This window comes from Schistocerca gregaria, chromosome 3 (genome assembly GCF_023897955.1).
Source record: "Schistocerca gregaria isolate iqSchGreg1 chromosome 3, iqSchGreg1.2, whole genome shotgun sequence".
Taxonomy (NCBI): domain Eukaryota; kingdom Metazoa; phylum Arthropoda; class Insecta; order Orthoptera; family Acrididae; genus Schistocerca; species Schistocerca gregaria.
The window spans coordinates 849,483,527-849,497,369 of record NC_064922.1 but is presented as its reverse complement, the minus strand read 5'-3'; the positions used below and the strand labels follow the sequence as shown (position 1 = coordinate 849,497,369).

General features: G+C 40.8%; 1 protein-coding gene across 2 annotated transcripts in view; it reads right to left on the bottom strand.

Annotated features, from left to right (window-relative positions):
- The window catches only part of LOC126354775 (adenosine 3'-phospho 5'-phosphosulfate transporter 2), a 50,728-nt gene that overhangs the window by 18,128 nt on the left and 18,757 nt on the right, over positions 1-13,843 (bottom strand). For both annotated transcript variants that reach the window (XR_007565381.1, XM_050004671.1), the window contains exon 5: positions 2,012-2,193. Coding sequence is in view for 1 of the 2 variants with exons in the window: in XM_050004671.1 (XP_049860628.1) it covers positions 2,012-2,193 (182 nt within the window). In the remaining variant the exon portion in view is untranslated. The remainder of the gene's footprint in view (positions 1-2,011; positions 2,194-13,843) is intronic.

The window sequence follows — 13,843 nt, the reverse complement described above, 5'->3', positions numbered from 1 at the left end:
AATCTCGTGACCTCTGTAGAAGATACACAAAGGTAGAAGTATAAATGTTGCACTGTCTTCGTTAGATAACTGGTTATCAATTTAGCCAACAAATTTCCAGAACAAGTGTCACAGTGTTCTTACATTACCTTTTAAGTTCCCTGAGCATCTCTATTACATTTTGTAGAGGGTGCTCTGACCTGTTACAATCCTAGCATCATTACCTGAATTCTGTTGACATTTGTGTCATGCCTATTTAAAAATAATTCCAAATGGTGGTGCAGTTGGTCACAATGAACTAAACCTTAATCCTTCCAACAATCTATAACACTTCTTCTCTTTGTATTACCTATTACTGATTCCACGTGTCTCCTACATTTTATATCACTTCTTAGTATTACTCCCACATATTAAAGAGTCTGATGTGGTTTAGATATTTGTGACTGATCTTATAATCAGATACATGTAACAGGCAACATAAATAATAGTGTGACAAAAGTTATCTGATACTCTCTCTGTGCTCAGGAAAAAAAAGGAGTTCCAGTACTGTGACCATCCAGGGGATATTTTTGAAATTTAGACTTCTTAATATGTTATTTTTAACACTTCCTGAGCATTTTAAAAATGTAAATACAACATTTGTTTTACATTGCTTCAACTGCAGCAAAAGTTCTATCATACCACAACTCAAAATCCACTGTTCTAATTTTTTTTTTCTGTCAGAGGGTACAGTACGCCATACCATCACAAAATGAGCACTGCTCACTCTGGCAGCCGAACTCTGCTGCAGCAGAAAAGAATATGAGTCACGACTGTGACAGTTTGGCAGCAGCAGTATCAGTGGTATCAGATGCCTGCCAAAGTGGGTAGTAGCCCCACGGGTTGCCACAGGATATTATTGGGTTCTTTCTCCGCATTGTAGGCATTATCTTGCATTTATCCACATTTAAAGAGAGCTTCCTTTCATTACACCAAGTTGAAATTTTGTCTTAACTATTGCTGCATTTCCTTTCCTGTAGACAGCAGCATAATCAATGAACAGTCTGATAGTGCTGCTGATCCTATCTTATTTAAGTAAACTAAGAACAGTCAAGGTTCTGTCAAGCTTTCTTGAGGCATGTTCAGTCTCACTATTGTTTCTGCTGCAACTCACTTCCCAGTATAACAAAGCAGGTCCTATTAAGTAAAAGAAATCAGTATGATTATATCTCGGTTGTTAGTCAACATCGTTTCAGCTTCTTTCTTACTCACAACACTTATATACACTAGAACACTACTGTTATCAGTTCTTAGCATATGTTTGGTGCTATCATTACTCAATACTACTATAGTGAAATAGCCATTTCCATGCATACACTAACATGAAATCAACGTTAAATGTTTCAACACATACTATGAACAGATGTGCCAGACTGAAGCTATTGCTTGTTTTGTCACGCAGTACACTGCCTCTTCCTATTGTCTACTGGCATTGACACCACACCTCCCATCTTGTTATAAGTCCACCACTCTGGTAAAAACATGTATATTCAATACTTCTGACATTCAGTACTCTGTGGCAATTCTCAGGTTTCGCGAAGAATCTTCAGCTGACTGAATACCGTAGTGCACTGATGGCACAAGTGACATGCCTGGTCATGCTGCACATGCATTTGTTCCTTTACATAAAGTAAAGCTGCCATTAGGCTGGCTATAACATCACAGTGCTTTACTAAGCAGCATACTATTGGAGTTGCCATGTCCTCCTCTTCTTCTGACTTTTGAACTGACTCATCCAGAAAGTTATAGGGGAAGCTACAGTTTAACATCACAGTGCAACTTAGTATCTCTCACATTAACAAACTTCTCCCTTGTAGAACATGAAATTATATTACAATCATCTGTAACAATTCTATAAAATTATATGCTATAAATCTATAATAATTAAAATATAATCTAAAGAATAAAGAGGCAAAATCAAATATCTGCCACAAAACAGTGCTATATAGAGTAATCAATGAATTCTCAAAATTTATATATATTGTGTACTTACTGGAATGTGAATGGCTTGTCAAAGAACATGAAGGAGATGATAATGGACACAGCCTTGCGACATGTGGTGACGGTAGCAGCGGCAAAGGCCCCACTTGTGCGTACGAGTGTCAGTACAATTTGGATTCCAAGGTAACCAGATACTGAGAATAGTAATGCGTAGCCATATGTCTCCAAGGGGTGCTGCAGACACAACATCAATGTTTCCTGTACAGTAACTGCATATCCAATTCACTGGGATGATCTTTTTTAGGTAACCGAGATTCATAAATATCATAGTATTCCTTTTAACTAAATTCTAAAACTGAATTAAAAAAGAACAGAAAGAGAGAAAATAATTTATTTCAATACTTTTACAGGGAGAATATTTGTGGCAATATACAAGGTGTAACAAAACAATAAGGCACAACTTTCAGGGATATCCTTCAAGGTAAAAGGAGAAAATATATTGCAGGAGCACGCATCTGCAAATGTTTTATTTCCACTTTAGAATTAATTCTCTACAACTCTTCATAGCACATGAGTTAAAGAAACAGACACAAGAACAGAATGTAGCAGCACATTATATGAAACACTTTCTCAAATTAAACACTCAGAATACCCTCTACTTACATTTATACAAGCAACAGCCTCCCATGAGGCTGAATCCAGGATACTCTGATATATCCCTGGAGTACTGTATATGCCTTCACAATATGGCCATGAAGACTTTTTGGGTCTTGCACCGGGGTTCAATACACAAGAGCCCTCAAGTGATCGACTCCCCCCCTCCCCCCGCCTCCTCCAAATAAAAGTCTAGTAGATTTAGTTTAGGAAAATGTAAAATCTAGAGGCCAGTTAACTGATCCATGTCTTCCTCTCCATGTGTCATGGAATCTATTATCTAGAAGGCAATGTGCATTAACACTGAAATGAGGAGCAGCTCCATTATGCTGGAAGTATGTTTCACTACATGGATAAAGACACATCTTCTAAAATACTTGGTCAAGTATTCTCTAAGCAATGAAATGTTTCTTGACTCATCTCCAAGTAAATATTTTCTTCTTCTATTTGTATGGAGAATGAGTTCTGAAATTTGGGCTGTGACCTTTTTTTTACACCCTGCATAGACAATTTTAGAACAACTGTTAATAGCATTTCTCACACAGAGTACACATGAAACAACAGTTTCAATCTCTAGCTTTCAGAACTTTTCTGATTGTTTCGTTGATCTAGAGAATGTGGGAAGCAGCAAACAGAAAAGACTGAAGGGAACACTTTGGAAGATCTTTTGAACTATGGATAGTCTATTGAAAAGAGATTAAAGATGAATACCAATTACAGGAAAATCAGGGTACTGGTGTAAAGTCCAATCAAATTCAGGTGCTGCTGCAGGAGCTAGATTATGAAATTAGATGGTAAAAGCAGTAGACAAGTTTTTCTATAAGGGCAGCCAACCAACTGACAATGGCACAAGTCTTTTCAGTTTATGGAACTGATTTATGCATAATCAACAATATGGCAACAATAGACACTTTTGAAATGTGGCGTTGAGAAGAATGATGAACATTAGATGGGTACATTGGGTACTTAACAAACAGGCACTGTATCAAATCAGGGAGAATAAAACAACGGTACATCTTGGTGTAAGAGAGGGTAGAGGGTAGATTGTAGGACACATCTTGAGGCATCAATAAATATTTAATCTGATAACGGAGGGAAGTGGTGGCGTGGAAGAGGACTGTGGTATTCCAATACTATGGCGCAGTTAGAAGTGAACACTACTAAATAATAATATATTAAAAACAAAGATTCCAAGACTTACCAAGCGGGAAAGCGCCGGCAGACAGGCACATGAACAAAACACACAAACACACACACAGAATTACTAGCTTTCGCAACCGACGGTTGCTTCTTCAGGAAGGAGAGGGAAAGACGAAAGGATGTGGGTTTTAAGGGAGAGGGTAAGGAGTCATTCCAATCCCGGGAGCGGAAAGACTTCCCTTAGGGGAAAAAAAGGACAGGTGTACACTCGCACACACACACACACACACACACACACACACACACATATCCATCCGCACATACACAGGCAAACACAAAAGAGAGCTGTTTTCAGAGTGAGATGCCAGCATTCCATGAGTCTGGTGCTTTGAGGATGGTACGCAGTAATATGGAACTTGGCAACACTGCATAGATTGCAGAGCTTAATCTGTAACCTTTCAAGGGAGGTACAGGACCAACCAGGTCAAGACATATGTGGTGAAAATGTCCTCTTGGGATGTCAAAACATCCAAGAGGAGTGTTGACCGACCTTGTTACGTTGGCAGGGAATGCACGCGTATGCCCAGGTGTGGCAGTCACTTTTGATGTTCAGCCAAACAAAGCGCTTGGCATGCAAATAAAAGGTGGCTTTGATGCCCGGATGGACCAGGTCATGAATAGCATCGAAGACTGCATCGCTGGGAAGAAGAAAATATGGGACATGTAGTGCTGGTAGAAGTGTCACACAACACTGGAAGGGTTGACCCAAGTAGGAGTCGGGATTCCACTACAAGGGATGTAGATGAGTCTTGTAACACATTTTGTATATTGGAGTCTTGTTATTGCAAGTGAGTCAACTTGTCCACGTCAAGGAGTGAAGTAAAGGAGTTAATTCTTGACATGTAGTCCGGGATGACATTGACAACACCTTTGATATAACAGACATCTGTAGTGTACTGAGAAATGAGGTCCATATGTCAAAAACAACAAGAGGGAAGGTCGGTAACAGATTTAAGTGGTGCATACGCAAGGGGGCAATAGTCCATAAAGAGGGTAAACTCATGACATTCAATATCTTGTCAGAAGTATCTCACTGCCTCGTAAATGGCATATAACTGTGTGTCAAAATCAGACCATCTGTGCTGGGAGGAGAACAATTTCTTAGAGAAGAAGTGGAGAGGCTGTTAAGATGTCATCTGTATGTTGCTGAAGCATGGTGCTGATAGATGAGTCACTAATGTCTGTGGTAACAGAGATGTGCACTTCAGCGATGGGGTAGGTGAGTGAGACCACATTGTAGAGCAACCTTGAGATTTTCAAAAGCTTAAAACACAGCTTCAGACCAGTTCACTCTACTCAATAGTATTCGTGCCTGCTAAGGTGTCTGTGAGACGGCTTGATGTGAGGCAGGATGGGGTGTAACACCCAGGAACCTGGGAAGATCACAACAGGTCTCAGGTAACAGCAAGCTGGAGATGAAGGAAACATGATCAGAAGTACAGTGAATGCCCTCGGTGGTAACTTCATGACCAAGGAAGGTGACGCTATGAGAAGTTGAGTTTCATCATAATTAATTTCGACACCATTGTTCGTGAGGACTTGTAACACATGTGACAGGTGTTTCTCATGTTTTTCAATGGAAGAGGAAAAGATAAGGATGTCATCGGGATATACAGAGCAGAATGGCAGCGGGAAAAGTAGAGTATCAATAAGGCACTGCCATGCGTAGGCAACATTTTTCAGTCTGTAAGGTGTATAACAATATTCAAATAGACTAAATGGTGTAATGGTGGCACTTTTCGGGATGTCGTCAGTGTGCATACAGATTTGATAGTAAACCTTGAGGCAGTCTATGACGCTAAATACAAATGTGCCATGCGAAGTCTTGAATGTGCAGAATGAGATAATTGTCAATGACAGTGTGTGCTCTCAGTTTGTGTAGTCTGCACGCAACCTGTAGGTATTGTCTTTCTTAGGCATCAGCTGCATAGGTGAAGACTAGTTCCTAGAAGAGTGGCGGACTATACCTGCTTCTAATGGTTCCTGCACAGTGGTCTTAGCATGGTGCATTTTGTTAGCTGTCAGACACCTTGCCTTGTGATGGATGGGAGGACCTTCTGTGGTCCATTTGAAATAGCCATGAGGTGTGAAGAGGGGGTGGGAGCATCACATGCAACACTGATACATGAAGAGTCACTGACCTGTTGAGTCGGTGGAATGGCAGTGGGTGCGTTGGCCAAAGTTACAGCAGGCAGTACTGTGGTGGAAGGGGCATCGAGCTTGTGACGTGCAAACGTCATGTTGTCGGAAACATTCATGACCAAACAACGGAGCGTGTTGTTCCTGGCATGATAAGCAATATCATGACATTGGAGTAAGAGCTCAATGAGGGAGCTGGCTGCCAGACGTATACACTCAGATCATGGATGGATGAGTGTATAAAAACTCAGATGTGGGGCTGCAGCCACTGGAACGAAGGAACCTGGTAAGTGTGTGCCAGAAGTATGATGCAACAGCACAGCAGACTGGATATCTGCAGAGAGGCCAAAGTCCTTAAAGAAGTAAATTCCGAGGACAGGTTTCTCAACATTCGCCACATGGAAGGTTCATGGAAACTGCAGGTTAGGGGTGAGCTGCAACTGCTGTGCCATGGGCTAGGATATCTGAATTATTAACCACAAAGTGTGTACCAGGCAAGGGCAGGATTTTCAACAGAGTGAGAGCTAGCAGGATAACGCTTGCATCCACACCAATGTCAGTCATAAAGCACGTGATGGTTAGCCTGTCGAGCACATAGAGGCATCTAGTTGCAATATGATCATTGTACGATTACTGATTTTGGAGGTGGCACCCTGAAGAAGCAGCTTGGGTTGTGGCGCTTACCGTGGGCTCAAGCTGAGTATTCCATTACACACAGAGCACATCAGTTATGAGTGGCGTCCTCAAAATTTGTGTGGAATCAACATGGGGTAGGCTGGGTGGGGAGCTGGATGTGAAGTTCCGATGTCTGCTGCCGTGCTGCACTGGGGCCATCAAGAGTTGACGGTGGGGAGTGGAATGGAAGGTAGTGCACCTGGTCTGCCACTAGGTGGGTACAAAACTCAGTCATGTGGCGCATGAGATCTCGCGCGACCTAGTCCGGGTGGGCAAGGAGGTGGGGCAGCTGTATCCACAGCCGGACTGCCAACATTAGTAGCAGAAACTGTTCTTGCAGAAGTGAAAAGCTGGTGATGTCACCAGACTCAATATACGCAATCCACATGACCCAGTCTGAGTTCCAATGGTTCTGTAGACAAAGATAAGAGCTTCAGCTGGATGTTGCGTGGAAGTTTGATGATCCAAATGGTCCACAAGACAGTGTCTGGCATGGTGTTAGGATCGACAAGGGCACCTAGGTAACACCGGAGTTGAGAGTGTGTCCTGTAATCGATTTGATCCACGTGAATTACGGGATGAGTGCTTCCCCGGTGAGTGAGAAAGATGCTTGATGATGATGAGCCTCATGTTGAGTTCTCTGGGGGTGAGGGGTTGGGATCAGGATGATATCACTGATAAGTTACAGGTCGGCACGTATGAGTGTCCAATGAGGCATACAAAATGCGCATCATCACTGGTGATGCCACTAATGTAGAGAACAGTCCACTTCAGTGAACCATGTGAGAGGGCTATCATTGTTGAGGGTAGGCATCTTACTTGTTGAGGTAGGCAGCTTACGGAAGTGGCCACAGGTGGCGGCCTGAGGTAGCACTGGAGCACAAAACTGTATACTAAACAAGGGCATTACGCTAGACGGAGTGACAGTGGTTTGCGACAATGGTATGATGCCTGGCACATAACAACAGCGTGATGGCCAACATCTTGGTAGCAGTAGCGGGGGTAGAGACACTTCGCAACATAACACATCACGGCAGATGCAGGACTGAACGCAGAAGGCGTGGGTGACATGACCAGAATGGTAGGAATGACCATGGTCATTATATCATTAAAGAGTCTGGAATGCTCAAACTTAGAGGATGTGGTGGCACTGCGCAAAGGCTGAAACAATGATGCAGGTTGGGAGGGGTAGATGTTCATGTGCTGCAAAGTCTGATGCGGGGTCAAGAAGCCAGGGTCTTGTCTTCTTGTCTGACCACCACTCACTTAAGCTGAGCCACTACAGCTAGAAGTGTCCAAAATGGCTGCCTTTGATGGGATTGGGGTGGGGGTGGGGGGTAGGGGGAGGAGACGTAGGTGGAACTCAACACTCAGAGGTGAAGGCAACGTGTGGGGTGGTGAGTGCAAAGTTGAAAGTGGTGTTTTACCTACTTGCGAAGACACACTGTACTGCACTCAAATGTAGAGATTGGTACACGTCTGATGTGTGATACCATGAGGAAGCACTGGTCATGGGAAACATTGCTCACAATAACCAGCGATGATAACTGAGGAAAGTCAATGTGATGCAGAACTGCGCAATAATACTAGACACACACTATTAAATAATAAACACATTATTAATGGAGTGTTTTTACACAAAGATTGCATCGGATACAAAAACGACACACAACATGGTTGAACAAGAGCATACAGAGTGTAAGTCAAAGAAGTTAGTCCTCACAGAGGTGGTGGTTAACTCATAATTAATTGGCTGCCACCACAAGACCAAAGATCGAATAAAGTGACTAGGTTCAATGGATGTAGGTTGCAGTTATTACACAGAGATGGAGAGTAATGTACCAGAATAGAATGGCATAGACTGCTGAATCAAACAAGTCTTCAAACCAAAGATCACGAAAACAACATTACAGACATTGAGTTTTGAACTAAAATTTAGCCACTTCATGTGAGTTCATTTCACTTGTAGAAGTCTCTTAACTGACCCTCAGGTAGGTCAAAAATTTCAGACGACTGAGTACCATCAAGTCAATAGCATACCTTTGCAGTCAGTATGAAGATGGTCATTCCACATTTGAAATGGATGGTGGTGCTTCCCACATGAAGGCTATATGTTCTATTCATGCAAGATGCACATAGATGTCAAGGTAGTGAAAGAAAATGGATAAGAAAAGTCGAAAATGGTTCAAAGTTACTCAGAACACTACTCGACAGAAATATCAAAGAGAAACAGTAACTGAAACTATGTTTACATTCAAGTTTTGTCTCTTCAAATTTCAGATATATTTCCACTTTCTTTTCTAATTTCAAGTATGGATCTTCAATATTGAAAGAACAGAAACTGTCTATATTTCCAAATTGCTGTTAACCAGATTATTCTTGCATCTGTCAATGAACAGATATACAGCAGTTTTCTAGCATTTCATTTTCAAGACATCATCAGATGTGCCAAAGCAGAGTATCTCCACTTGCTTGAACATCATTTGCAATTTGTTTTCAGACAGTAATTATCTAGTAGGCTACATATTAAAATTACTTCTCGGGCTGTGTTTATCAAACTCTTATTAAATGTGGTAGGAAAACAAATAAAGATTTAAGACAATAATTCACCAAATAGTTGAGACACTCAGTTGCTGACATGCAAATAAACACGACAGAACTTTGTTACTTTTTGGACGAATCTTTCTTCAGAGGTACAGAGTACATTGAGGAGTTGTGTTGAGTGGATTGGGAGTGACAGGGAGGGAGAGAAAGAGAAAGAGTAACAGAGAGAGAGAGAGAGAGAGAGAGAGAGAGAGAGAGAGAGAGAGAGAGAGAGAAAGGGAAAATTGTAGCTGACAGCTGAGATGGAGAAACAGCAGGCATAGTCGAAAAAGTAGGACCTTGTCAATGAATATTTAAAAAGGCATATGGATTAGAGAGAGAGAATTGTGTGTGTGTGTGTGTGTGTGTGTGTGTGTGTGTGTGTGTGTGTGTGTGTGTGTTTTCTATCAAGGACTTTTGATAACAATGTGTATAAGCATATATAAGCTACTACAAGATAAGCGATGAGCCGATATTCAACTTTTGAAGTGATTCGAGAATTTCTGCGTAAATTCTAGAACCACTCAGCCTTCTACCTTCTCGAACACAAGATATTTTAGATATGAGTGCGAGAAAGTGGAATCCTACCTACTGCGCATCACATGTTTGTGTGTACAGGTTGGAAATGAGCCGCGAGCAGAATGTAGATGCTGCAGTCGAACTGCACCAACAAGTACTTGTCGGTCGATCCATGGATGTTTAGTGAAAGTGGACAGAAGGACCATGGAGTGTTTATGCTATTCTGTTCTAATCGTATTTTGATCATTGTTATAGTAATGTGAGCAGTTGAAAAAGAATCATTAAAAACTTTTGTCTTAGCCTTGGTGAAGAGCAGACACGTATTCTGCTTCATGTTCAGAATGGACATGGTTTTTAAGCCAACTTTCTCTCATATGTAACTTACTTTGTTTCTAATGCTTGGAGACACGAGAGGTTTACGAAACAGTATTTATTCATGTGAAGTGTGGAATTTGTAAAATGTTAGAAGTTAAAATATACATCGTTAATTGAAGCAAATGAAACTCGGTATGTCTATTTATTTTCATAAGTAGAAAGAGTCTTAAGAAATTCCTGTACCTAGTAGCATACTTCGGAGAAGAAATGAAAGAGAGTTTTAAGCAGCGCCAACCAGCAGAGAGGTTTGGCCGAACATCTCAAATAAGTTGTCTCGTAAAAGAAGTGGAAGTTTGCATACATACTTCAATACTTTAAGTCGTCCAAACCGTTAAAACTGTAAAGTTCGGAAATTAAATCACAGTACTGTTGCATTGTATGACAAACTTGGCCCCAAATGATCTGTCAAAGTAAAGAGAGCTCCTGCTCCATAGCTGACTACAAACAATGCCAGACAGTGAATGAGTGTGATTCTGCACATAGTAAAATACAACACCTGCACTGTATGAAGAATATAGGAAGATGCAAAACAAAGAGAAGTAAAATGTGCACAATGCCAAAATCAGGCATGCCTGCTCTGTTTTATGCGGCGTGTCGAATTCTGCAGCACTATGGAAAAAACTGCAGCTTCAGCATAGAAAAGACAAAATCTGTAGAGGAACTGAATATTTTTTCTCACAGTCAATTATCAAGTTGTGACAAATTACTAGCCACAAGATAGCACCTTCTCAACAGACTTGCTTTTCTTGAAACACGTTTCTGCACACGCAGTACAAAAAGCAATAATGAGAATCTCTTCTCTCGTACACTTCCTCACTATCGGTACATATCCTACAGTGTGGAAGCAAAGCTTAATTGAACCACTACCCAAGAATGATAACCAAAAATCGCCAGATGACTAAAGACCAAAGATCATATTATAGTAAATACAACCTCAAAATACATTCATTATTCACAATCAGATAAAAGATTACCTCAAAACTTACACCATTCATCACAAATATCAATAAGGCTTCCAAAACACCAAAGTATAGCAACTGCATTAACTGAAGTGACAAACAACATCAAACATTCCATGGAAAGATGCAAAGCGACCATTTTAACATTGCTTGATTTCAGCAAGGCTTTTGATACAGCTGATTCTGACATATTACTTATTAAAATGAAACAGCTGAATTTCTCAACAGTGAAATAGTATGATTCAACTGCTACCTCAAAAATAAAGGTCATTGAGTCATCTCCATCATGGAAAATGTGCTTTATGGAGTGCCTCAGAGTTCCATCCTTGCTCTGAATATGTCCAGGCAGTTCTGGATTCTGGATGAAATGGTAGGAAGAACAGAAGAGTTTTGTGGACCTTGACCTTATACCCCAAAAGGTTTACCAGCAGCAATGTCATCTGGTCTCATCTGGTCATAAAAGCTCCAGTCTGTCATTCAGCTGTTTGATTACAGCAGTCCTTCCTGTGCTGTTAGGCTGGTTGCAACCAGGTAGGCAGCATGAGTTCACACACGAGAGAGAGAGAGAGAGAGAGAGAGAGAGAGAGAGAGAGAGAGAGAGAGAGAGAGAGAGAGACTGTTTACTTCATTGCTTTTTTATCTCTCCTCACATATCAAATCTTATCATCATTGCACAACTACAGAAGCAGATCGGTTACATCCAGCACCTTGGTTTTGCCTTTGCACAACACCAAATCTTTCTCCATCTCCTTGTCCATTTCAGCCACAGGGCTATGGGACAACTTACTCTGTGATCTGCCTCTTATTGAAAACCACTATATAATGTGCCACAAATTAAAGCTTTATCTTTTATCACCACCATGCCCTTTCCCTCTCTATGCTTTTCTCAATCTTTTTATTTCAGTTTTCTTCTTCTTGGCTCATCTGCCAATCTCATCCTATTATTTCTTGCTCTTCCTCTGACCAGCCAACCTGTTCTCCACACTGATTCCTTCTGCACTGTTGTCAAATATTGCTGTTAGGCGTAACTACTCACATTTAATAAAAACATATTGAGGAAACTGTTTAAAGTAAAAGAGATTGATATTTCTTAAATTCCAGACACTCATTACTATCACTGTACAAGTTGTCATTATGTGCAAGATATCAGAGACTGGGGAAATGTCCCCGGACTTCAATAAGAATGCAATATTCTTATTATGAACAAGGCAGGCAATGGGAGGCTTCGAGAAAATTAATAATTCTAATTCCAAAGAAAGCAGGTACTGACAGATTATACCAAACTATAAGTTTAATAATTCATAGTTGCAAAATGCTGCCTTGAATAAAATATAGAAAAATGGAAAAAGTGGTCGAAGCTGACTTCGCAGGCGATCAGTTTGGGTTCTGTAGAAATGTTGGAATGTGCAAGGCAAAACTGACCCTATGACTTATCTTAGAAGATAAGTCAACCAGAGGCAGGTCTAAATTTATAGCTTTTGTAGGCAGAGAATGATTTTGACAACACTGATTGGAATACACTCTTTGAAATTCTGAAGGTAGCAGGGATAAAATAACAGGATTCGAAGGTAATACACAACTTGCACAGAAGCCAGATGTCAGTTGTCAAAGGCATGAAAGGGAAGCAGTGGTTGAGAAGGGAGTGAGAAAGAACTGCAGCCTATCCCCAATGCTATTCAATATATACATGGAGCAAGCAGTAAAAGCAGCCAAAGAAAAATTTGGGGAAGGAATTGTAGTTCAGGCAGAAGAAACAAAAGACATTTGGGTTTGCCGATGACGCTGCATTTCTGCCAGACAGAGCAAAGGACTTGCGAGAGCAGTTGAAAGGAGTGGACAGTGTCATTCAAAGCAAAACAAGGGGAATGGAATGTAGTCAAATCAGCCGATGAAGAAGGAATTAGATAAGAAAATGAGACAAAAAAGTAGTAGATGAGCTTTGCTATTTGGACAGTAAAATAAATGACAATGGCTGAAGTAGGGAGGATATAAAAAGTAGATTGGCTGAGGTAAGAAAAGCATTTATGAAGAAGAGAACTTTGTTAACAGTGAATGTAAATTTAAGTGTTAGGATGTCTTTTCAAGCGCATTTGTCTTGAGTGTAGCCTTGTACGGAAGTGAAATGAGGACGATAGTCAGTTCAGACAAGAAAAGAACAGAAGCTTTTGAAATGTGGTGCAACAGAAGAATGCTAAAAATCAAATGAGTAGATCATGTAACTTTTGAGCAAGTATGGAATAGAATTCGGGACAAAAGAAATTTGTGGCATAACTTGACTAAAAGAAGGGGTCAGCTGATAGGGCACATTCTGAGGGATGTCCAGAAAAGTGTGAGTGACTGAGTGAGTGAGTGTGTGTGTGTGTGTGTGGGGGGGGGGGGGGGGGGGGGTGAGCAAAAACTGCAGAGGGAGAACAAAACATAAATACAAGATGAAGAGCCTCGCACAGGATAGAATAGTGAGGAGGACTGCGTCATATGCATCTTTAGACTGAAGGCCACAACAATAGTAGCAACAACAACACCAAGAAACAATACAATGTTATTATTATTATATTACTCATGTATCATACACATTGTAATGTTTACTCACTGAAGAAGCTGGTTGGATGTAAAACAGGGCCAAAGGCCCTAATCGTGCCAGGTGAAATAAATCCAAAACGAATTTAAAAAAAAATTTAAACAGTTGTAAACACTACATATGTACCATTTGTAGCACACTGAAACCTGGTAGAGATGGAAGTTGTTATACATTTCTTTGTAGTAGCAAATAATGCTGTATT